This window comes from Odontesthes bonariensis, chromosome 1 (genome assembly GCF_027942865.1).
Source record: "Odontesthes bonariensis isolate fOdoBon6 chromosome 1, fOdoBon6.hap1, whole genome shotgun sequence".
Classification (NCBI taxonomy): domain Eukaryota; kingdom Metazoa; phylum Chordata; class Actinopteri; order Atheriniformes; family Atherinopsidae; genus Odontesthes; species Odontesthes bonariensis.
Window position 1 is genome coordinate 34,145,943 of NC_134506.1, and position 26,832 is coordinate 34,172,774.

The 26,832-nt window shown below is 41.6% G+C and overlaps 1 protein-coding gene across 2 annotated transcripts; it reads right to left on the bottom strand.

Annotated features, from left to right (window-relative positions):
- Positions 1-1,367: 1,367 nt before the first annotated feature.
- Positions 1,368-26,832, bottom strand: kctd15b (potassium channel tetramerization domain containing 15b). Of its 2 annotated transcripts, none has more exons than XM_075465175.1 (5): positions 25,976-26,832; positions 23,243-23,418; positions 17,241-17,385; positions 12,290-12,595; positions 1,368-3,862 (listed from the first exon to the last, which is right to left on the bottom strand). In XM_075465175.1, exons 1-5 carry the CDS (start codon positions 25,982-25,984, stop codon positions 3,704-3,706), a joined length of 795 nt encoding a protein of 264 aa, XP_075321290.1. In that variant the 5' UTR covers positions 25,985-26,832; the 3' UTR covers positions 1,368-3,703. The 2 variants fall into 2 exon arrangements, with proteins under 2 accessions (XP_075321290.1, XP_075321281.1); XM_075465166.1 differs by lacking the exon at positions 25,976-26,832 and adding an exon at positions 25,627-25,967.

Here is a 26,832-nt window from a genome sequence, read left to right on the forward strand (position 1 = left end):
TTTTTCATTTAATTTCAAATTGCTTAGTACAAACTGAGTCAAGCACTGCTGCTCAGCTATGAAAAGTCCCCCCTGGGTTTTTGCTGCTAATTAAGCAGAAGCATTTTCGAAAAGACCAAACCAGTGCAAGATATTGGGGTTTGAAAGCATATTGTCTTCTTCTAAGATCTCGACCTAAGCTGTTGCTCCTATGAAGTTTTAGACTGCTGGTCTAAATTTAGCCTGAAAGACAGCCTCCCCTCCTGTACAAAAATGACCAGGGTACACGCATGATTGCAACTTGCTGGTGAGATTTATCAAGTTTCGTCCATTCAATTAAAGAGCACAGAGTTCAAGGTAGTGTATGTAACAACAATATGTACATGATCATATTTAAAGCTAACATCTTCAGTTATAAAATCTTGAACACCATGAGAGCAATGAGACACACTTCAGTTATACAGTACATCCTTTTATTATCGCAAATATGCAAGAAAAGTCAAATGGAGACACTGTAAATGAACACATGCCCTTTAATACCACAGTCTAATTGTTTTAAACACTTTAAATAATATACATTTCCACCTTATTATACCCTTTGAAATGTTTTTATCCATATGTACACAATGTAATGTTTTGAATTCTTTTAATCATTTTTTATGAAGAGGACTACAGGGTCTCTTAAAAACATGAGGGTCCGATAAAACCCAGAGTCCTGATAATTCAATATACAATAACTATACAACTGACCGGCCTCAGAGGTGGGGTGTGTGCCATGTGGACTGGCTAAACACTGACCAGAACTTCATCTGAGAACGGAGACATGAGTGAACATAGCGAAGTTTCCTGTAATCTCATATTTGTGTAGCTCTGCAGTCAACCGGTCATTTCTATGCTGAGTCAAAAAGGCTTCCCAAGTGTGATTATTGCACTCAGAGAAACCCATGTTGTGATTTTCGTTCCTTTTTCTTTGTTTGAATTTCTATCTCTAGTTGTCAAGAATATAATTTCTCAAATGCATGACTGCTTTTCTGTTGAAAGTTTTTTAAAAGCTGTTTTTATCATTTCAAAATGCCACATTAGTGACAATATGCCTGCAGGCATATTGCACATTTTTCACTAATTAAAAAATAGCCCATATGAGATTTTCTCACATAATAAAAGTGTATCAAGCACGTTGGGGTCAGCAGCTGAGTGCTGCGCAGTGCAGTATGTTGCGAGTGTGCTCGTAGTTTGACTCATCAGTTTGTTTGGTTTGATGCGGCGTGGTCCAGCGAGCTGCGGCGTAGGAGGGCGTTTTGAAAATGTGGCATGAGGGATGACACAGCAGTGGGGGGTGCAACCCGAGTTTCTACTAGCACCACTGAGCATGGAGCAATTTGGGGGGGGGGGGGGGGGGGGGGGGGGTTCTGCAAAGAGCCCAACATGCCTCGGCACATGAAAGGCCTGGTAGACCATTCCCTTTGAGGCGACTGGATGCAAAGGAACAGGCCACTGGCAGGTCAGAACAAAGACAGGCTTGATTGTGAAAAAGACCTCCAGGGAAGGCTGCGCTGGATTCGGAGCTACGCTTACACCAAGCCCATCTTTATCTACTCATTGGTCTTGTTTAATCAGCAGCGCTCAGAGAGAGCAGATACACTATTAGGACAACGTGGTCAGAACAACTACAGCCCATGGTTAATGAACAACTAAAAACAACATCAGTTTAACTCAAGCAACTGCCAGCGCCCACAAAGATCAGAATAGGCTTCTTTTTTTCTCTCACTCTTTTGGAATGGAAGAAACAGCATGTGTAAGTTACACACAAATATAAAGCATGAAGACTTGGCCTTTCTTGTTTCTGTCTTTGATCCAGAAATGTTGAGAATAAGACAAAAAGAATGAGAGCAGGACAGAGCAAATGCCGCCCACTCGCCTCTTTGTGAACAACATGCTGAGGGTGGGAATACAGTTCACTTTGGCTTCTGCCATACATATGTGTGAAGAAGAACTGAAATAATCTCGGTTTAGAAGTGACAGTATTAAACCAGAAACTTTGCCTCTCAAACTTGGTCTGAAGGTACTTTGAGCTTCTCTCAACAAAACTGTCAAGACTGGAGGCCTTGAAGATCAAATGTTGTTATATTTCATACAGTTTTAAATGATGCATTGTGTCTTCTTTTTCTTTAAACTGCACAAAGAACATCTTTATATTTGTACAATCAACAAAACAGGCACCTCATCTACTTTGGTAACTGGAGTATTTGTTCTGTTGGACTTTTTTTCCCCTGCTTTTCGAAAGCTTTAATCTCACAGTCATAGATGAACAGCTTGACTTGCCTCTGCTCCCTGGGTTTTGAGGGAGCAGTGCAGGGTATCTCTGTGGGAAATGTTTAAGTGCAAAGAAACATTAAGCATTTAAAGTACATCTCTCGCTGATCACGAGACATACTGGTAAACGTCAGCTCTCCCTGCTGGTCCTCAAGTCTTCAACATTCTAACTCGACAAAACTGCAGTACCCTTACAACTTGTGCAATTTTGTCCTGAATTTCAAATTTACAAACGCTCTGAAACTTGTGCTAAGAACGAACAAATGCTTTGTGCTTGTGTGCGAGAATCCAATCAGCGACCCCAGATATGTTTTAGAGCTAATAAGCAGAAATTCTTGAGCACTTTTTTTTCCATCATGTTTGACTATAAACAATGCCTAAGCATCCAGGTTTTCTTCCATTCCCGTTTGAACAATGGAACTTTTTCTGGCTCTGAATGCATTGCCAGTCAGATTGCTTTAGCCACATAGCCTGCAGACATCTGAGTTTCTGCTGCTATTGCCAAGAAACGCTCCCTCGCAAGCTCTCAAAGCCTAATGAATACAATGTTCATACATCCTTCATTTTGGAGAAAGAAAAAAAAGAGACATTTAAAATAATTCTATTAATAATAATAATTGTTTACACCGTGTCATGATAAAAACAGCAAAAGGAGCAAAAGAACATACTTTCTAAACAACAATGAAAAACTGTAATAAACAATCAGTTTGGCAAATGAAGCTGTGTAAGGCGAGGTTTATAGCTCAGCCTGTGGGGTGAGGGTGATGGGATCTTGGGGTTTGGGGCCTTTTGTGGGACTTTCAAAATTAGATTATGTCCTCTGTCTTGCATCCTTAAAAACATCCTGTCTGCCAAAGCTTCCTTGGCCCACAGCAGGCCTCTACTTGTCAGCAGACAGAGAAGACGTGGGCCTCACAGACACAGGGTCACCTCTGGAAGTACGGTAGAAGTGGTGTGCATGTACGTAGATGGTTGGACTGGACTGAGGTTCAGGGGAAGTTGCATCCTTCAAAAAGATTTGGGACATTTTTTTAGTAGGTATTAGTAGGTATGGGAAAATCAACAAGTCACTGTGCCAAAAATGGTGGGCTGTGAGCTTCTGTAGCGTCCATTTGTCACTGTTGTTGTTTTCATCATAGTCCCAGATTCTTTGGGTATTATTTAACACGATCAAAAACTTTTGCTGCTGATGCTTTTTTTTTTCTTCCTTTGTTTGGTACTACATTCCCCTTAGAGTTCTGCAGAGTTGGCGAGATTAACAAGCCTCTGCTAATACTTAGGTATGTTAAGGGTGGCTGTGGTCTTCCTGGAGCAGGGAAGGAAAGGAGGTCGGTGGGGTGGGCTGGTGTGAGACGATGGAGGGTGGACTGAGGGGAGGTTGGGGTGTTGCCAGTCCCTCTCCCAGAATGCTCTAGTCCAGGGGTTCCTGTTTTATCCTGATGGGCGTGTTGATGGAGAGACTCCGCCGGTCCTCACGACACAACACATACTCGCTGAACTGAGATGAGTCCACACCACCCCCGCATGACGCTGCCACACTGAAACCCTTTAGGAAAAGACGCTCCAGAACCTGTAGAGACGATGGAAAAGGACAAGTCATTAACAGTAAAACTGTAGAGTCAGTTGGTCTAAATCTAACCTAGAAGCTTTACAGAAATCCTGGTGTAAACTTTTCTCAAATTTTTCGCAAGTTTTTTATATTTAGGCTTAGAATGAAGGTAAAAGCAAGCAATTTTGCTTGGTAACTGAGCTTACCACTGAAAAAGGAGGAAACAGCTTGTCAAGCTCTATCTAAAGATAATTTAACCTTTAATCACTTTTTAACGTAATACATCTTGTTTGTTTAAGTGCAAAAACAAGAAATTCTTGTCTAACCAAAGGTCTGAACTTTGTCAGATCAGGACAGTCTACCACCATTAAATAGAAAGTTACTGTTCTGATGAGTAGTTTTGTACATTTAACCCTTTTCTCTTTTGTTCTGGTTAAATAAACAAAATATCAAGTCTAAAATATATTAAAATATTAAACGAGTTTAAATATTAAGAAATTTCAAGAGCTATGTTAAGAGACCTATGCTACCTTTTGACAGATATAGGAACACTACTCTTTTCTTTTTGTGAAGTCTTAATGGTAGATCCACACTGAATAGTAGAAGTCGAGTGACTATGATGTCACCCAGTGGATTGTGGACGACTGTTCTAAAGCCTAAACTTAATGGTGGCTTGCAGCCATCATTTTTTTTTCTTTTTTCAAACCAGCTGTGACCATATTTGAACAAATAGGTTGGCCCGAAGAGTCATACTTGAGACCTCATTGGACATAAATACCTGCATTTGTAGACTAATATCTATCTACCTTTGAAATAATTTCAGAAGAACAACCAAGTGATGCCGACACATTTTTTAAACTTCCCACCCTCACTGTTATTGCCCTATTTGTGTAATGGCTTCTCAGACCCTATAGCTATGTCCGTCTTTATAGTATGTGGCACTAACCTCACTTAGCCATTTGCTGGAAGTAGTTTAATATTTAGAATATAGATATCAGAGGGATACTGATATTAGAGTATAACTCTCAGTAAGAAAACAAGCAAGTGTATTTCTAAAATGTTGAACTTCCTCAGATATTCATCAGTCACAACATGCACCATGTGTCAATAACCCTCCATCCAATCACACATAGTGATAAAAACCAGAGGGCACTCCTGACATCACACCACCTCTGCAATATTCATGCAGCTTGTGCTAGATTGGCTACTGAACTGAGGGCATGAGCTCAAAGGGATGTGGAAAGCGGACTATGAGTGGGGTGTGTTAAGGGGCTGAGTGGAGCTCAGCGTGGTGATTACTAGAGCTCCTAATTTGAGTAATGAGGCCGGGGTGAGAGGAGAAGTGAGGTCCGTGAGCAAAAGAGAGAGCGACGTGTGGGGAATGAGGATAAGGAGGGAGATATGGCTGATCTGAGAGAGGACAACGTGTTGGAGCTGCAGGGAGGGAACAGGAGATTGGGATGCATGTTGGCCCTCCAGTCTGGGCATTGACACTTACTAGTCCAAATGGGGATATATGGCAGATACAAACATGTGAACTCCAACATCACTTTTCTCTCCTCGCCGGCTGTAATCCATTTTTTTTTTTTTTTTTTAGGGTTTATATATCTAAATCTCAGTGAGACGAGTGCAGTGTATTTACTTATTCCTCCATCCGTTTGATGGAGTGTGCAGCACATGGAAATGAAAGGTCTCGCCGAGGGCTAACCCCCTCTGCTAGATACAAAGCCAGAGAGGTTCACACACAATTGAATGGTCTCTTTAGATGTCCACACACGTGCAGACACTGAAACATAGACTTATGATGAAGGATGACCACTCTGATTACAGGGGCGATAGCCCCCTTGGATAAAACGGGGTGTTATGACTTCCAAGTCAAATAATTGCAGCCTTTCAAAGATGAGCAGTCAAATCAGACGGAAGAAGACAAACTCACAAACACATAATGTAACAAATACACACAAACTTGTTGTGCAGACCTGGAACCCCCTAACACTTATCCACCTTCTGATTAAAACTAAAATGTGGATCGACATGCTGCTGGTAAGCAGAGAGGACCACTTAGAAAAGCATCCCCATCCCCTCCTCTTTTTTGTCCTCTGGCCATACAACAACGAGAAACTCTGTAATTTGTGAGACAGAAGGGGTGGCAGACAGCTGATGGTGAGGATGGCTAATTAAGAGACCTGCCCAAGCATCAAACACTCCCAAAACCATGACAGACGACGGAGGAGCCTAACGATTATGGAAATGATATTACATGGCCTTCTTTGATCATTGCATCACATTGCATTTTTCCCCATCATCTCTTAACACATGTGGGACTCTGTCATGTTCAGCAATGAATTTGGTCACAGAGGAGAATGAGCTGATCAATAAAGATAGTCAGAAAACACTTTTATCGTTAATGCACATTAACACAAAAGACTTAAGGATATTATTATAGATGGTTGTAACTGACTCAAGGATACTGTAATGACTATAAAAGGCCATAAAGAAAAACTTCCTGTTCAGTTTTGTCACAGTGAATTAATGCCATGGGGGAATAAACAATACACGGAATAATTAAGCTGTTTCCAAGCAAAAGCTTTCAGTGTCCACAGGACAATGTCCTAAAATCAATCCCTGTTGACAACAGAAAGGAATACAGCCTTTAAAAAACTGAAACATGTCTGACTACATGCTTGTGACCGCAGGCTTTCAGATCTCAGCTTATGTTGTACTTATGCAGATTTCTCTGCTAACTTTCCTGCCTCAGTTGTGCAAAACTATAACAAAATATTCAAACAGTGACTTCTGTGCAAGCAGTCTGATTTGTTAAAGTCTCATTGTGAGCATGAAGATTTTCATGATATGGATACATAGCTAATGAGCAGTTTTTTTTCTTTTTTCATGTCAGCCTCTTCAGAGCTTTCCCTGTGCAGCAATGCTTCACGTCACACATGTTTTTTTCTCTCAAAACAGGAAATCAGAATCAAACAGAGCAGAGGATATGACAACACTTATCCAAAGTTTGAATGTTTAAGAAGTATTATGCTGAACTTGTGTCTGGGTTCTCCCTTTAAAACTGAAGCTGATTAAAAGCTACTCCTCACTCTCCATCCCCAGTGATCCTTATGTATTTGAAACAGGATAAACTATTCTCTTAACTTGACTGCATTGAGATTTCCCTTTCAAATAAACATATCATTCTGCAACTAAAAGATCTGCCACTCAGCTTGGGGTTTAATCATGGGGGGAGGAGGGGATGGTATTAAGCCTCATTTCTATAACCTCCCATTATCGTAGCAAAGATGGCAAGTCACAGATCAAAGTGGATGAGTATCATGGTTGGAAACCGGAGCACAATGCAATATTGATGGCCACCAGAGTGCACACACACACTCACAACACCTCTCAGGAGAAGCTGGAGAAGCTCCTCATGGCACAGAGCTCAGAAGTGATTGACATGTATGGCACGCTGAAATGTGTGATGGGCGCCGCAGTCAGGGGGGGGGGCTTTTGTTTAACAATGCACAACAATGTCTTGACGAGGAGCACCAACTGCAGCCTATGCATCTCATCCTCTGCTTATCGCATGCATCTGGCACTAAGCAGCCGTGAAGCTCCAACTCTTTGTAATTCTCATAGCCATCTGACAAATCGTTTAGAACTCACAAGCAACAAAAACACTGACTGTGGAGTATTTTCCTTCAGTTCTCATGGCAAACGAGGTTGGAGCCGTGACTGGGCTCGTCACTGTAAATGGACACTTTAAAGGGCATGTAATTACCATGATTCACCCAGGGTTTTAGTTCAGGTCAACACTGTAGGAAAGCAAAACTTAACCATGGCAGTGTTTATGCACACTGAGCTCAACAGGGAAGTTAGTCTTAAAAGGGACAGGAAGTAGATCTGACCAAAGTGATCATACATGTGCATGAACATTTTTTTGCCAGATGACTCATTCCGTAACCTTTTCTTATAGATCTGCAGTCACTTGACTCTGTCTGTGTGACACCAAAGCCATGAGGTAATGTAATTTAACTATTAGTTTACACACATTCTTTAGTAGAATGAGATTTTTATAAGAATATTATAAACTTTGATCCATGCTAGAATAAAATGATCCCTAAAGTGTATAAGTAGAATAACATTTACACTATAAAAAATATGTTTCCAAAGCAATCTATCAACAACAATCCAACGATATAATATGCTGCAAATCTTGTACAGCATTATATAGTTTTTTACCTACTATATTGAAAATATGGAAACAGATTTGTCTCGTGCATTTTCAGAAAAGACTTTTAATTTGACGTAGATGAGATTTTTATTGAATCACTTTTTCCAAGTAAATCATTATCTGGCAAGACTGACACTATATAACACACATTGCATGCCATTACTGTAAAAATGATATTTTGTGCTCATTACGTTGTAGTTATCGGCACTTTTTACCCATGAAATGTATCTATTATCATTGATCTATGACAGGACTGTTATATAATCTGATTACTTTTCTTCCTGCAAATACTCCTTTTCCCTCATGTATCGCATAAAAAAAAGATCTACCCACTACCTATTTGGGATGTGTCCAAGAAAGATCTCAAAAAATTTTTAAAAGACTTTTCTGGCATCTTGTGGTCAAAATTGTCCAGTTTATCCTCTGCAGACTGCTTCCTAATCTGTTTCCTGCTGAGCCATGATGTTGTGCTGTACCCACTGAGCCACACAGTGAAAGCAGAGACCCCCAAACCGCAGCAGTGTTAATGTCTTACTCTGCCACTCAGGCCACTGAGGAGCACTGCTGTGGTGTTTGTGTGGCCTTGTCCACTCTGACGAGCTGTGCTCTCTTTTTTCATCTGGCTCAGGAGTGATGGAGTGGCAGTGTGACTTGTTAGAGCGTGTTGCGATGTGTTGCGTTCCCTGCCCGGGTAGCAGGGGGACGGGAAGCCCTTCTCTATGACCGCGTCGGCTGTCACATTGATGAAGGACGGATTGGCTCTGCTCTGATCTAAGTGCTTCATCATGGTGATATATGGAGTGGCAGGCTCAGCTCCAGCACTGGGACACGTGTGTGTACACCTCTGTGACTCTTTGGCTAAATGTTTTCCCCTCTGTTCAATACCATTTCTCCTTTCTGGATCAACATCATAGCACAGGTGGTTTGCATTAATCCCAAAATTCCATTCATGACTGAATGGAGAATTGTTTGCCAAGGCGGAGTTGTTTATTCTCACTATCTCACATATGGATGCATGAGACAAAAGAACTGAAAAGGAGGCTTAACTAACAATACATAGCATAATAGTTGTAGTACAGATAGTATATTTAAATTTATTACTATAAATTAAAGGCGAATAAACGCTGTGAAAAGAGAACCCTTGACAGTATTTGAACATTACTGAGTACGAGAATTAATGATTGGATAAAAACTGAATAAAACTAAATACTGAGGACTGTTATGTGACCAAAGTATCACAAGGTCTAGCAGTTTCCTGCCTGGGGAAAAACAACAGCAGTACATTAGATTTAATAAAATATCTGTGCGAATGATTTATATTCATCTGGAGTTTCCATTTACTATGCATACATTCATCTATTTTACTCTCAAATCCTCTTCAAAAATTAGTCCTGTCTTACAGTAAATAGGTTTTAGACAGCGCTGCGTCTACCCTATCAAACACATCCCTTTCTCCCTGCTCTTCCTCTGTGGGCAGGGTGTGGTTGTGTGTGCGTCCCCCAGGGTCAGGGTCCAGGCCTGAAATCAGATCGGAGGCTCATTGTCTTGCAGGTAAGACAAGGATTATTTTTCTAACCTTCTCATACCTTCACGCAACAATGAGAAAGGACAGAATGAGCAAGTTAAAAAAAAATCTCCCCTTACAATGAAAAAAAACACCTCCATCTGTTCCATGCGTCTTCATCTACATCGACTCAATGAGCCGGACCCACTACGCTGTGCCTGCATATGTGTGTGCGTGTTTGATCATGTTTTTAACAGATTGTTTTATATTTGTGTGTCTTAAGGGGCAGCTGTGGGTTTAAAAAAACTAAACAAAATAAAAGAATGCCACAACTAACGGCATTTTAGCTGAGAGATTAGAGGAAGCATTGCTGATAAGAAACCTTGACGTTCCAGCTCTTCTTACTGTTAGAAGTTTGTCTGAAAAGAGGATTTCAGCTCACCTTGCCTTCAGAAGAGCAGCCCAATACAAAAAACGTAAACAATAAAGACTCCTTTCGGATCGTGGTAGTCAGATGAGCTCACATCCTGTAACCAGTCTCACTGGTAAACAGAGTGGGAAAATGTTGTGTTAGTTGATGCGGCCAATTAATTATATTGTAAGTCATTTAAAAATCTATAAAAGAAGTATAAACTGGTTTAGGCTGTTTGAGAAATTGTAAGTATGGTATTAAAAAATGCAATACGTGTATTTCAATCGCCTTGAGCAGTGTTATATTGGAGTCTTTTTAAAAAAGGAGCTGTGTCTTAAAAAGGAGTAAAGCGTAAATTATGCATATCATTTCCCCCTCCTCACCATTCCTCTTCTTCATTTTTTCGCAGGAAAACATGGCCGCAGTCCACACTTGCTTTGTCCCGCATGCTCGGCTCACCTCCCTGGAGGTGGTCTCTCACACTGGCGGAAAGGGGGGGCGGTGGAGGTGTCAGAGCGCACTAGTTTGCCTGGGAGAGGTGCTCTGTGGGTGCTGGAGGGGTGAAGGCTCCTCTATGTGTTAGTCTGTTCATGGCTCTGGGCACTCAAGTGTGTTATATCGAGCCTGTGGTGTGAGACTGTTATGTTCCGCCTCGATCTCCCATCTTCAGATCTCACTGGGTAACACAACTGTAAAACTAGTTTTCTGAAGTTGTTCTTAAACATCTCAACGCCAGGGTCAACTCTGACTTAACAAAGAAGACTACTGACCTCTGACAGGCAGCCTACTTATTTGAAAACAAGTAAAAGTATTTGAGATTATATAAATACTACATTAATTAACTAATATCGGTGGAATAACAGAAAATGAGAAACCACACTTAGATTTTGATACATCCACAATAACCGCTTTCAGGTCCATCTTCAAACAGAAACTCCATAGACTCTGTACACCTACATGCTCTCCAGAGTAGCTTTCATCCTGGTTAGTGACAATAAGTGTTTATCTCTACTGTTAAAAAATGCAATATAAAATGTCAGAAATAATGCAAACTCCTTTAAAGTTGCAGACACAGCAGTGAGACGGAGACAAAGACATACTGACTCTACTCCCACAGCAGATGCCAGCAGTCATTCAGCAAGACAGCCGTGTGTCGCTACAAACTGTCCATTACAGCACTGAGTGTACACTACCAATGCCAGCCAGGTGATAAAGTACATCAAAGTGGTGAAGTGTTGTGGTGAAAACTTTTTTAGCATGATCAGGAGAGTCATTTTCTGGGGAAAAGAAGCATCGTCTTGACTGAGTTAACTGCCTTTGTGGAATCTTCAGAGAACTGATACCATACTATGTCTTCAATGCCAAATTTAATCAGAAATGTAAAGCAAAGCTTGTTCTGATTTGTTTTACATTAACTTCAGACAACAAACTGGTTCTAGAGTACCACTGTTTTACTTATTAATTGCTGCATAATTTCTGTAGGCATATATATTTCAATACTTTGAATCTGGTGTGAGTGTGCCAAAGGAATTGTACACATATTTTAGCTTTAACCACATTGCAGCAGCTGTTAAGCAACATAACTGATATCACTTGTTACTATGGGATTGAGGATTTGTTGTTTGTAGAAAAACTGTTAGCTATTGGTTAACATGTTGTATATGACATTTTTTCACAGAGAATATAAAGTTGTTAAATGTTCAGGATAATCTATCAGTGTGATAATCACAGTCAAAACCTCTGACTGCCTCTGAGCTGAATTTGAATCCAATGATCTCCAGTATGAGGGCAACTCTGCGAGCCTAGAGCACAACGAGCCTTTACCACCTTCAAACTACAAAGGAAATTCAGATATTCATCCATATTCACGGAACCATAACACAAACTGAGTGGCTGTACTGGAACTGTTTTGGTAGAAAGAAGCAAGCCTTGCTTCTCTTCCCACAGCTCAAGACTGTTCTGTTATATCTAGAATAATAAAATCCACAATACAATGAGTTTATTCAGACTAGAACTTTTTAAAATTAGATTATTCTTATACTATGCATACGAAATAAGTGATCATGAAAGTCCTTTGTACAGTAGTCATCAATAATAAACCAGTATCAATTCTCAAAATGTTTACACCACAGACAGACATGGATATCCTGATATGATGATGATCTCATGTAAAACTCTAAAAACATTGTAGTTCATAATGTTATTTCTAAATGTCTACGGTGTATTAAATACACCAGATGCAAAGGGAATTGGCATTTCAGTGTTTCCAACCTTTTAAAACAAAGGACAAGTGTTCTAGTGGGTTACCTGAACTGAGTTGAGCCTGCAGTAGCCATTCAGAGGGAAGCGGATGACATGTGTTGGGTCCTGGTTCCAGCCAGCGTTGACTGAGTTACACATAACATCTCCAGTCTCAGGGAAGATCTCCTCTATGAGGACTTTTTCCCCACTAAGGGCGATCCTCTCGCCCAGGTCAGGAGTGACTCGAACCACGAGGCAGTCACAGGGCTGTGCCATCCGTCGCTGCTCACGCTCCTGCTTCCAGCGCTCCAGCTCTTTGATCATGGGCATCAGCTGGTAATAGCGTGCCTCCTCGTACAGCAGGTGGAAGTCCTGTACAGACAGATGAGCATGGAGATGAGAGCAGTCAGTTACAGTCCTCTTGGCTATAAGTGTGAGTAACACATCACGTCTTTTGCTACATTACATCTCTTCACCAAAGTTACAGAGACAAAATCCAGCACATGTACAGCACTGTAGAATGTTAAAATGGAAGGCATATTTGTGCATGGGGAGGGGTCCTGTTGGCTTCCCCACTGCAGCTTATGATGTAGTATCCTTGAGATGGACACTTCTGTAACTATTCCAGGAGCAATGGTGTGGCTGTTTCAGTACTTTGACCCTTGTACAGAAATTAAACCTCAACTCCCAGGGAAGGAAGTGGTATTGAGATTATGTGTGCAAAGTTCAAGGCATTGTGTGTACTGTCCAATTAAGGATTCTATTTTGACAGAATGAAAGGAGTGCAGAAGTTAAGTTTTCTGCTCTCATGGAAAGTTAATCTGGATGCAAATCAGACAGACAACCAAAACATAAATTTCAAAATATGAATTTGTGACGCTAAAGATACGTAACGCCCACAAAACATCTCCCAGAACATCCTCTGCAAAGAAGAACAATAAACTAAGATTAGCAACGGCTTCTGACCAGCAGGACAACGCTCTCAATAAACAAAGCAAAGCCAAGCTGCAGCTTTCCTCTACAGTAGCTCTTGGCAGAGCTGTGCTAGCCTTTAGCATCTTTTAGTGAGCTGACTCCAGAAAGGCCGTCAGTGGGGCTCCAGCAAAGTGTGTTGGTGCATTCCTATGTGCAGACAGTCTGCAGCAGATTGCCTGCCTCTCCCTCCCGGGCAGTGCTTGCTGGGGGCCATTTGCCCCTGCGCTCTTGCCTCTAATTTCCCACAAGACCAGATGGCACCATCCTTCACCGCTACCATAGAAAATACGGGGAGGCGGAGGTTCGCTATTGGAAACAGACGGGAGGTGAGGGAAATATATGTGCAAGTGAACATGAGGACAATCATCAGCCGAGGAGTTTTTTAATGTATTCCTCATATGGAGGGAGTTTTATGTTAATAGGGCTTGTGGCCCGATGTTAAGCTCCTATTAGAACAAGATCTAATTAGGTTACACCTAAATACTGCTAATCTTTTCGCTAAACAATTAGTAATTAAAACATCTGTGCTCTGATTAGTGTCTTTTAGTGAAAAAAGAATGACAGCTTTATCCATTCATTGTTTATAAGCTGTCGTCACTCACATACCCACAGAAATCTTTCTTACATGATGTCAGCTCCTGGCAATCAGAACACAAATACAGTAAAACTGAAGCAAACAGATGGTCTATTTGGTTATATATTTAATAGATAACGATAGAGTTTGGTGCATTGGCCTCCAAAAAACATTGACAAAGAAGAATATTCATCGTTGTGCTGCTAAAACAACGTGCTTCGTACAGTCTGCATCATTGGTGGTTGTGGATGTTTGGTGCTACGGCTGCCAGGGAGCATTTTTTTCCTTTTCCTTCTCCGGACCATTGTTGGGCACAGAAACAGAGTATGGCAGCATATGGCAAATTCATTAACCCCACTACTTCTGTCAGAGTACTGAGCCTTGAAAAGCCCTGCTCACTGCTTCAGCCCTTCACCTAAATGGTGCCTTCATCTGAGGCGTACAAACGACACTCAAACACAACTCCATCTGGATGCAGCGTTAATACAACACATCTTAAACTGACAGTCTAATATTTAGGATTTCAAAATGCAAAAGAGGGGGTGTAGGTCCTTTTTTTTTGCCTTTTTCTCTCCCTTTCTTCATGTCTTGTTTTTTCTTTCTTCTGGCCTTCTTGCTGCAGCTGACAAAACTCATAGTAAGACGCTTCCCTTCAGGCAGCTCTCTGTATCAAAGTGTAGCTCCTCATCCTTCACAGGTCTGAAACCATGGATGGATATGTTTTTAACAGAGGTCTGTCTGCAAGGCACTTTAGTCATCCTGAGCAGCACAGAAAACAACAGAGTAATCCTAAGCGCTGAGGTGAGGATGAGAGGGAGACAGGGCCAACAGCTCCGTCCTGCTTGCTGAAGCTGCTGCTACTTGCTGCCAGCTCTATGAGACAATTCATCCCCCAATCTTGTGTCCAGACAGCCCGTTTGAGCTTCAAAATAATGATCTGACCTGATCGGCCAACGGCAAGGCAACATTTCAGGGAAGGACAGGGGGAGGGAGAGACACAAAAAGAAAAGAAAGAGAAGGAAATTGTGGGAAATGTCACTATGAGGGACTTTGAGGACTAATAGAGACCTGCTGTATATTTTGGACCAAAAATGACAAAACCACACAAGTACAGACTTGCAGGTTGTTGACTAAACAAACCTATGAAAGAAAAAAATCCATACAACTCCTGTCAAACGTAGAGTCAAAAAAATAAAAACCCAAGCTCCTTCCCATGCATAAAGGAAAAACTGATTGAAAGTACGATGCATAAACCCGAATAATCCAAAATCTGAGCATTGACTGAGCATTGCTTACACTGTTGTGATTAACTGTAGTTTGAATAATAAGATAGGGGAGGATATTAATAGTGAATATTTTGTTCCACTGATGCAGGCTGAAAAAATGATTTTCCTATTCTGCTCAGACTTTCACATTGATTTAGCAAAACACACAGCGCTGTGGCTGCCAGCAGCAGAACAGACCCAGCCCTCAGGCGACGGCAAGCCTGATTGTGTTCAGATAAGGACATGCTCAATTCCGCCTTGCACTATTTGCATTTTTTTTCCTCTGGCTTCACGCAAATTGAAAGCTATGCAGATCAACACAGGCTTATGCGAGCAGGTCGTAATGACTTGAAACAATGAAGTCCATTGCATTCTCTTCAAATGCGGAGCCTGATTGGACTGTCAAGACTTCACAGAAAGCGGGTGGGGTGTGAATGCAAAAGAAAAAACTAATCGGTTCTGAGTCAGACAATCATTTGCCAAAATATGCAGTCCTTTCATGCCATGTTCTGTTGTCTTAGGTTTGGCTCTTCCTCTGACTACCCGTGGGGCCCAGAGAGTTTGCCCCTGGCTCTGAGTGGCTTCGCCTCGCCTTGTTACCTTGTAGGGAATGATGAACAAGCACCAACCCAGTGAAAAGGTCACACAAGCTAAGGTGGAGAAGAATTGAAAAGTAGAACACACTTAGAAAACAGTATCAACACATGAAAATCTTCACAATGAAGGAGCTGCAGGCAGAATATGCAATCATTCTTACAAAGCCACATATAATTATGTGAATAGTTGTTGGCTGAGACTAATTCTCTTGTATAACCAAAAATACATGTGTTACCTTTAAAATAGCAGTGGATTGAACATATAATTCACTAATACAAAGAATTATCACCCAACTCTGCGGTGCTCTGGGAGACATTTTAGTATCTTTTAGCTCATTGTTTTGGTTGAACTGTGTTGGTTCTCTCTCACTACTCTCATCAGCCTAATTTTCAGCAGCAGCAGCAGATTGGACATGAGTAGGTTCAACATGCTTCGTCATATTCTCTGGATCAGCCAAACAATGTGTGTGTATGAATCTTGCACCTGCTTTCCCAGGCTAATTGTTTTGTCTCCCCATTCCTGGATCACTTTAGGTCATCGTGGAAAAGGACAGAGACTATTTCATTCATAATGTCTAAGAACAAAGCCAATTTTAACAGCAGTCAACTTTTTCAGGGAAGAAGTTATGATATGCCAACCAAATGCTTCCTGGCCAGAAGCAAACAGCAGGCAAACAAAGGTACCTTCAAGCTGGCAAACATAGTGAAGCACTTAGCAGCTGAGGAGACAGATATTTTAACTATATTGGATGAACACTAGGCTAGTGGGCAGAAACACATCTTCAGACAAGTTCTAATGCTGCTTTGTGGCTAAACTTTGCTAAATATCCTCCATATACACATTTCAGCCGAAACTGCTACTAACACACACACACAAATTCATACCAATAATACAAAACATCCATATTTGCCATACGACCAAAAAGAGCCTGGTGTGTGCAGCCTCTTTAGCCTCATATGGGCTAAAGTAGATTTAGTGGCTAAAAAAGATTGCAGGATGCATGCACATATGTGCCTGCACATATATCTGCACACATCAGATCAACATGTATCAAACTGTACCATCATTCAACACCATTCCCTGCAAGACCTTGACTCTGTGTGATACTCTGTGTTGGAGTTGGTCATCTGAACCCGGCTGAGCACAGGGGCGAAAGGGGCGAAAGGGGGGATTTCACCTGGGCTCACCTTCATAGAAATAACTCTGAATGGAAAACAACAGCTCAGGGCTCTGGCACACACAACAACCGGCTATGCTCCACTTAGCCACTTCGTACTTTACCTGCTACTTTATACTCCAGCTGAGTCATGTTTCTTTTTGTCTCTCTCCAATAAGTGCTGATACATATATTACTGGTAATTAATATGCTGGACAGGGGAAGGCATTATGAAAACTTACAGCTCTGTTTTGGTATAGGGTCTCTTTTGGAAAAGAAATTCCTCCCATGAAAAGACAGATAAATATGAATAAATACTAATATTTAAAAACAATAAGAGGAACTATACTTGGTGGCTTTACCTCCTCAAGATTTTTATGTTGCTATGTGTTTTTCTAACTGTGTATGACAGGTACACAAAATACACTATGTTGCAAAGTCGATTTATACCTTGAAGTCATCTGGAAGGAGCAATTTGCTGGTCCTCAGGAAACTGAGAATGTAGCGGAATATCTCGCCGTCCCGATCTATGAAGTAGTGCTGCTTCAAGCTGTCCAACACGATGGGCTCGGTGCCATTGAACAGACGACTGATTCTGAAAATGGAAAAGCACAAACACATAAATACAAAAACACACACACAAACACGACCACATAATGAAATGAGCCAGCTCCCTTCAAATGCATGAAACAATTACCATCCATTTATTTTTCAATTTTATTAGCACTAAGCTTGAAATGCATTAGCATCCCAGGTTGAAACAAGGGGCTTAAGGCGCAGTTTTGCCATTCCAGACTTGTTTGAAGTGTCCCTTTTGCAGAGAGATTACAACAACACACACACGCTTGCTGCTTGTACTTACAGAAATTAATGGCATGAATGTAGTATTACAGCTCTATTATTCCATCTGTCAGAGGGGTGGGAATGTAACAGAGGTAGGAAATGGTGAAGGGCCACATGTTAATGTGAGGGGAACATGGGGAAAAAGGTATTTTACTGTTACGGTTTAACTTCGTTATAAATGTATGAGGAATTTAAACAGCAGCACACTACTCAATTATATCCACCACTTGCTGCAATTTGTTTATATGAGAGATGATCTCAAAATATGATTCTGCTAATAAAATTACAGTTTTCTTTGAAGATGTGAAAATTATTCAACGACTATGTAAAACAATATTCAAGCTTCTGAATGCTTTGAAGCTTCCTTGGAAATAAGTGTGAAATAATGCTAATGTGATATACATACTGTTTAGGCTGAAAACATTTCATATCACGTCATATTAGCACAACAAATCAAAATATCAAGGTATTTGTTTCTATTTAAAGACACAGACAAGAAAATAACTACTCAGATAATGAAAATGGCATTACTCAGAATTACATCAATAATGCCTTCCAATTAAAAGTCACAATAATTAATAACTACAAAGCTGTAATCAGATGAGGGCTTTTAAGTTTTCCCTCAATATTGACGAAAAAATTGGTGTCTTAATAAGACACTTGTTGCTGCCTGGGTTTTCAGTTAACCCCTTCCAGTAGTGTACAGCAAGATTGAGAGCTAATTTGATGTTGGCTACAGGGGCTCATCAAAGCAAAGGGTGGAAATTGCTATTATCTTTAAACTTTTATCGCAGTGTTTTCACAGTGCCTTGAGATACCCTTGGACAGATATTCATTTCCCCTTGTCTTTGTGTGGGTTTCCTCCCGCTTACCTGCAGATTAATTTCTCACCAGTCTAATAATCTCTTCTGAGCACCTCCACTTTGACTGTTTGTTCATTCCCAAATACAAAAGATCCCTCTTTGAAAATGAAAAATTACATCCTACTGTGTGTGAAAGTGTCACTGAGTGTAAGCTTTTAAACTTTCCAAAGCCTGAGGAACAATTACTTTCAGGTGAAATAAAAATCACATCACCCTGTGCAGTGTAAATAAGACATACTACTCATTTACTAAAAGAATTCTCGAGCACAAAACCACTTTTACAAATTCACTGCACATTCACAGTCCGTCTCCCTGAGAAACAGCTCTTGGCAGTGAGCTGTGTTGCCGTTATTATCATTTTGAGGTAATCAGTGTTTAAATCATAATAACAGCTTCTAGGTTGTCTGACAAAGTTGTGTGACAAAGAAAATCATAAAACCTATTTGCAAACACGCCGACCACAATACCCAGCCAGCACTACCTGAGCACTGGCATTGTCAAAGTCTATTACAAGACACTAGAAGCGAGCTGTGGTAGAAATATCAATGAACAAAAAGCAGATATGACTTCTGCCACAAACTCATTTTGGTGAATCTGCAACAAGCTTGTTATTTAATGGTTGTATCTTCTGACCCCGATGTGTCGGCACAACATGCTTAAGCTATCAAGTTAAATTGGCCTCGTCTTTTTTCTTTGACTTGACTGTGTGAAGGCGCAAAGATGGTTCTCCCTCCCTTCCTGTCATCCATTCTCTCCTTCACTCTCGCTGTCTTTCTTTCTTCCTTTCTCTCCCTCTGTCTCCATCCCACTGCCTTACTCGCTTTCTCTCTGGAAATCGATGCAAAATGCTTTATAAAAAACCAATACTCATCTCCCTGTTTTGCCTGAGGTGTTCCTTTCTCATATGGTCTTGCAATTCTTCCAGCTAGAATTTCACCATACCCCTCCGGGCTAACTCTGTTTTTCATCTCCACTTTTTTAAAAAGCAATTAAAATGCTGCCTGTTTTTCTTTTTCTTTCCATCTCCTCCACTCCCTTCTCACTCCCTATTCCCCTTCTCTGTTGGTCTCCTCATTTCCCCCCTTTCTGTTAAATCCCTGAATTGGAGGGGGATTGTTATTAACAGGTAGGCAGGGGGAGAAAAGGGTGTGGGGGTGGGGGTTGATGTGCGGAGAGAAATTAGGAGACAAGATACACAAACAGAAAGGCCAGAAGAAAAATAGAAAGAAGGGGATGGGCAAAGACAAAGGGAGAAACAAGGAAGAGAACAACATAAGAGGAAAGAGAAAGAAAGAAACAGAATACAGGTGGAAGGTAGAGTCAGATGGAGTGGAGGAGAATAAAATTTGACACAGCTACAAAACTTAGATGAAGAGAAAGAGGGAGAGGAATTTAGGTGGTGGATGTTGGAGGTTACCAAGGACAGGAAAAGCTCAGATCTCCCACCCAAGAGGTGGCAAGTGAAGATAGTAGGTGGGCAAATTCTGGCAGTAACTACACTGCAGCAGCTAAGAGCTGCCCGGGTCATATCCTCTGGTGTTGTGACACCGACCCAGCACAGGTATACTTGATTTTTCAAAAACAGATGCTGTCATACAACTATAGTGTAACTGAGACTAATGAAAGCACCCAGCAGCTTCCAGAACAGAGAAACAAATACACCCAGGGATCTCTGTGCGCTTGTCCAGTCTGACATCAAAGACTGCCCACGTTGACTTCTGAGGAGGGAAAGTCAAACAAAAAGAACTCAGAAGCGGATTGCTACAGTCCCTGGCTCAGATTCTCTGAGCCCTGCTCAAAGCAACAGTACAATAAACGTCTGACTCTTGAAGCAGGCTCCCCAAAAAAGGTGGCTGATAAATTCTTCAAAATACAACATACAATTTTTACTGCTGCTGAACCCCATGAGAATGTTCAAATCAAGTTTCAGTCTTTGCAGTTTTACATGTCAATACAATCAGAGGCAACAGACACATCTTAAATGCTCTCTGGGAGTGACCTTTTGATTTTTGATTTTCACTGTCTGCGCCTCAATGCCCTAAGTTTGCAAACATGCTGAGCTATTTGGAGGAACTCTAACACTGATAGCATGCTTTTGTAACAATAACCGTGTTTATGTGCACTTCATCTTTTCATCTTTCTAAGTTAATCTCGTAGAAAAGTAAACTAGTTAGTACAGTCTATTATCTGTGGGCACAAAAGGCTTATCTTCAAAGAGAAAATGTCCAGTGGTCCATTCAAAATAGATTCCTTGTCTCTGAAACATTTCCCCTAATGCTCTCAGCTTCTGTTCAAGTGACTGCTGAGACTGTCCTCTCTGAGAGCTACACAGAGTGCACATCAATGTTTCATGACCCTTGTCCCTTAATATGGCCCACACAGAAGAAGATGAATAACCGCACATTAGTTACTAGACTAACTTTCTTTTGGCATGCTGCATTATTTAGAGACCAATCTATTAAAAGTAATCAGCGACTTCAAACTCTTTAGCTCCGCTCTTTCAGATGTCACGTTTTCAGCCTCACCCATGTACCCCTGCTCGACCGGATGTGGCTGAACGCAGCACACATGGTTATGCCAGTGTAATTGTTTTGCTTTCTGCTGTCAGCCATTATCCTAATTCACACAAAAGTGCCCCTCCTTCCACTGGCTTCAGTGGAAAGTGGAGCCCCGAGGCCAACTGTACGCCGAGGAGAGTGAGAGGAACAGTGAGTGTATTTGTGTGTGTGTGAGAGAGAGAGATCCAGAGTGAGAAAGAAACAGTAAGAGACAGATAGAAACGGAGAAGGAGACCGAGAAAAAGGAGCATGTGTGAAAAAGGCAGAAAAAGGAAGAGCACTCCAACAACTCACATTGATATCAAGTCTCTACTCACACTGTGAAAACACTGTTTAGATGCTCTGACATGGCTCTATGCTGCATTTGCACGGTGCCCTGTGTGTGTCGCACTTTGAATAACTTCTTTGTAAAGTGTAAAGCTACACCAGGGTTGAAAAAAAAGAAAGGAACACAGCAGCAAAACACAGAAAGTAAATTTGTGTTTTGCTTTCACTATTCACAGGATAAACCTGATATAACACTGAAAGAGTGAGCAGAAAATCCTCTTAATACCAAAAGCAACATTAAACCCTTGTCTGGCTCGAGCTTTATTTCAGTCATGATACGTTACACAGGGAGGGAGTGAAAAGCAGAGTTGTGAGGGATTTCCTGTCAGCGGACTCTATGAATATCAAGATTTTATTACCAAGGGATTACATGGATTGTTTCCTGTAGCCAATTTGGCAGATTTTCAGGCGCATGTTTACCTTGGCCCACATGGGGATTCAGCTGAAGCAGAACTGAAGACGCTATAATGTAATGAATGACACTGTGCATTAGACAAAAAATGCAAAGCTCCAAACCATAAGGGAAAAAAAAAATTCAAATCAGCGGAGACGGAGATATTTTAGCATTAGTTTTGTTTGCTTTCTCAGCCACCTGTGGTGGTGTCATTTTGTCTGTGGAAGGAGCTAAAAAATGTGGGAAAGAAGTGGGAGGCTGAGCTACAACCAACTCTCACACAATCTGACTCATCATGACTAAATCTTACAAGCGGAAAAGCATCGTTAATATGTTTGCTTTATTTGTGGGTGAGGGAGTATAACAATCAGGTGTTTTAAGTGTGAGGGGGTCTTTGTTTTTGCCGTACACACCAAATTCAGGGAACGTGAAGTCACTGCCAGCTATAAACACTTTAAAGTTTCACTGCAATTCATAATCCATATTTTAAGCTTCTGTTGCAATCAACTGAAAGTGAGGCTATGAGATAGAGCAGAGTAAGAAAGTTGAAAATTATTCTACGTCTTACACTGCCTCACAAAATATGAATATGTCTTGAAGACAAACAGTGAAAAAGAAGATGGAGTACACGCCAAAAAGAGCTAAGAAAGTCAATATGTAACATGCCAGTGAGTTAGATTTGAATTGGATTTGAAGCTGCCCTACACCCGCTTTGATGACAGACTTTCAAACATTTACGTCATTGTTTTTTCCTACAAGGATTCCTCTCAGAACACCGATGAACAAAATTAAAATTATAATAAAGACTGTGAAAGGAGGGTAGGGTAAAATCTGTTGGTGTGCTGCAAATTCACACAAACCCTGCTCCTGACATCAACAGGGAGGGAAACATGTGAAAAGTACTGTACAGCATGCTGAATTCTCAATCTGAGCCATGTGGTGGGAGATAAAGAAAAAGCCTGCAAGGTATTTATCAAACAATTAAAATAATCATCACTGAAGCAAACAAAATCAATCAAATTCTGTGTTTTAAAGCTTGGAGAGGTCAGAGGGGCAGCAAATATTCACACATGGTTTGAAAAGATATCAAACTTGATGTCACTAGAAAAAGTTGCAGTGCATGTGTCCCAGTGCCAGTCAGCTCCATTACTTCATGTCACAAAACCAACTAGACTTAATTTAGACAAACACCAAATTATGTAACAACCGATTTACTGGCTAAAATGAAATGTGCTTCTAAATCAGCTGATATAAATCGTCTTGATTTAACTGGGAAAAGTTTTCCATTACAAGATTGAATGATCTGTATCTCACATTTAAAACGAAAGCAGCAACATTCAAATCTAATCACTTTTCAGTTTGTCAATATTTCATAATTAATGATTTCCGCAAAATAAGATCAATGTTGTGAATCAACCAAGTAGGTGCATTAGCGGAATAAAAGCACGACAGAAAGCCGGGAATTACCTTGAGTCTGGGTACTTGGTGAGAGTCGCCAGGCTGCTGGTGTACATGTGTCCTCCGACGTCGATGTGCACCGGGGCGTTCGCCTTGGTCAGCTGAGCCGGCAGAGGGATCCCCTGAGCGGCCAGGGGAGAGACCGGGGACCGGGTCAGAGACAGCCGTGACATGCTTCTTCCCTCCTGAAAGCAAGTGTACAGAAAAGCCATGGGAATAAAGGTAAAGTGGGGTATAAGAGAAAGATCTGGTGGTCCTATATGGGGAAGCAGACTGGATCCTTTCTGAATGGTATCAGATCACTTCCCTGTCTGTCTGGTCGCATATTTAGCCTAAAAATTATTGCCACTGCTCTAATTAAGTATGTTTGCATCTTTTCATGCAACACCGCAGGCGAGGATAGGAGGATGCTTATTAGAGAACAAGGCTGAGAGAGGGAGATAGACAGATAGAAGGAGAGAGAGAGAGAGAGAGAGCGATGGGGGGAGAGAGAGAGAGAGAGAGAGAGAGAGAGAGAGGGGGGGGGGGGGGGGGGGGTGCTAGGTGTCAGCCTCCAGGGGGATAAAATAAACTGCTGCTGCAATATTCTAATTAAAGGTCGCCTTATGTGTTAGACGTGATGCGCCCAGACACACCAGCCACCAATCTGAGAGCAAGGAAAACACGGCGGGAGGGGAGGGTGCAACTTTTCCTCCACAACACACTCAGATACTTTTAACACACACACAAAAAAAAGATACAGGTGATCGCTTATAGGCACTGAACTGTTAAAAGCAGAGAAAGCGGCACACGATCTCCGCACCGACAGGCCCAAGTGAGCCACTGCATGTGTGCTGCGGGTAAAAATCAGGAGGAAAAAGCGTTTCAAACAATCTCACAAAAGTAGATCAACCTTCGGGAGGCTCAGGTTCGGGGCTCAGGGTTTATTGGGGGCACACAGGAGCACTCCGGGGTCAGCGCAGAGCTGTGGTTGGTTCACTGATGAAATGTTTCAGAAAATATTCGAACTGACTTCGATACTCCGCCATTTCTCCCGCTGAAGGAGCAGAGCAGGCGATCATATCCAACCTGCTGGCGCATAGTTTATTTGCCAGCAGCTGCAGGTAAGCACCTAACCTCAGTTTGGTCAGGTCCTAATGTGATGCAATATGTGCATCTATTTTCTGTTAGAAAGCACAGTAATATGAGCCACAGAAGAAGGAAATACTGTGATTGGAGTTGTGCGTGGAATTGGGCTTTTGAGGAAACTTAACAAACATCCTGTTATCAACTTTAAATATACTTTTAATCCAAAGAAATCTTTAAATAAGGCCTGTAGCTTTAACAAAATTGCATTTTCTTTAGATTGGTAGCATTGGTCGTGTTTGTTGTTGCAGGCATGGTTTGCTTTTCTGCCAAACTTAAAGACAGTTCTGAAAGTCCAGATCATCCCTGTGGCTCTGAAAAAAAGTGCCGGTGGGCACAAAGTTAGACTGGAGCGGTTTTTTCCAGGGTGTTGCCCTTCTTACAGCAGCATCGTGTTCCTTTGATAGGATTACAGGCAGCCGGGATTACATCTAAAATCCCAGGAAAGGAGTGAAAGGAAAGAAAAAAGTTGAAAAGACTTGAAAGTTTTGGTCACTTATACGGGCCCGTCCCACCACTGGTTCTGTCCCACCAACCCACCCAACCAGTTCAGCAAATAAGCACAGCATATATGGACATTTGGAAATTAACAAATGCGAAAAAAAACTGCCAATCACATCGCGATTTCAGTCATTTCTCTATTTGATCTCCATCTGCCCTCCAACACAAGACGATACACACATGCAGAGACTCACACCAACACACAGTACAAGGCAGATTCCTCCACAAAATCACAGCAGCTATAAAGCCATCAACTTTCTCCTCAGATCTGTCGTCTTGCCGCCTCCATCCAATGACCCCTGCCAGCTCAGATACCGAAGCGGGTCTCACATCTAATGACTGGCATCCACACAACCCTGACGGCCCAGCGTTTTAAAAGGGATTTAAAAAGGAAGACAAACAAGATACACGGAAACGTTTTGAAAAATAAACAGTTCGATACAACACCTCACTCCGTGCGAACATCACAAGTCTGCGCTCTGCCGTTAATCTACCAAATGCTCAACATGGCGTCTTATTCTTGCTGTACAATTAAAAGCATAACCCAAACACGTGTCATTTACAACGCGTTTTTAGAAAACCCATACGCGTTAACTGCAGTCTGACAGAAAGGGTGAATAGCTCAGCTGAGGTAGCTGTAGAACACACAGTTCTGTTCAACTATCGTCTTTGAAAAAAGAAAAAAAGACAGAAAAAACTGTGCTGACTGAGTCCGTACTTTGCGTTAAAAAAACTGTGGATTCTTTAAGGTTAAATATTCACCCTACCGTTTCAAACATTGTAGGGAATCCAAAGGAAATCCGCGCCGGCGGTCAGTCCCAGCTGCTGTCCGCGTAACCCTGAATATTTTCTCCAAATGCCCCCGAGTTTCTGTCAAAACTACACCGCCATCCAGCTCCAGGTCGAACCTGCACTGCCTCGCGAAAAAAGCCAAGTGTTTTCGCCGTGTCCCACACAAACTGCTTTTTTATTTAAAAAAAAAACAGACACTATAGACTGTGTCGGGATCGTCTGCTTGTAAAGAGTCTCTGTGGCTTTAAAGGCTCTATTGCAAGGCTGGCTCGACCTGTCCTCACCAAGCTTCTTTGTACCAAAGCGCACAGGAAGCGTCCTTACCTTGTACATAGATGAGATGATCTCCTTCCCCTTCTCTGCTCTTATTTGGATACGCGTAAAATGTGCGCTCTTGTTGGGATCCTGCTTCGTTTTTCTGCCTCTTGTCTGTCTTTTTGCCAAAATGAAACTGCCCCTGTGGTTTGTTATGAGAGGAAGAAAGCCAATAATCCTTCTCTAAATAACAGAGCGGAGCTAAAAAAGAAAATTCTTGCTTCGGGCTGCCCAAGCGCCTCTGGGCCAGGGATTAGGCTACAATTAGCTCAACTCCACTCTCTCGCCTAGGCAATTTTCTCAAGGAAGAGAACGTGATACCCCTCTATTCCTGAAATTATGACTACACAGATATAATAACTTATCTCGAATTTTACGCCAAAAGTAGACTGTTCCTCTTAACGGTGTGAAGTTATGATTCAGTGGGGGTAGGAAACCTAACAGGCAAGTGTCAGTCGCTGAGTAGATTCAGATTTAGATTTAGCAGATTTTAATCATTGTCATTTCGTCTGATGTAATAGTTCCCCAGGCGGTCCAGCTAGCAGGAATACATTTCCATCTACATCTGTAGCCTGAATTTAAAGTTTAACGCCAGGCAAGCAGCCATAGTCCTCCACTCAGGCAACATGTAATAAAGGCGGAATAACTTGTTGATAAAGTCTCACTGAAAGAAAAACATGTTAAAATGAAGAGATATCCTTGAACCAATATCTTTGATGCGGTGATTTTTTCCCCCCCAGTGTCCCCGATCTCTTCCTCGCTCCCTCTCTCTCTCTCTGTCTTGCCTTAATGTCTGGAGTTGTAACGCCAAATTTCCTGCAGGCCATTAAAATCAAATGACGTCTATGGACATGCATGCATGCTGC

Bases quoted from the DNA above. Each gene is read 5' to 3' on its own strand.
- kctd15b (XM_075465166.1), bottom strand. The intron at 17,386-23,242 runs GTAATTCCCGGC...TTCCATTTTCAG, and splicing joins ACCAAGTACCCAGACTCAAG to AATCAGTCGTCTGTTCAATG. The intron at 12,596-17,240 runs GTATAAATCGAC...CTGTCTGTACAG, and splicing joins TCCTTCCAGATGACTTCAAG to GACTTCCACCTGCTGTACGA.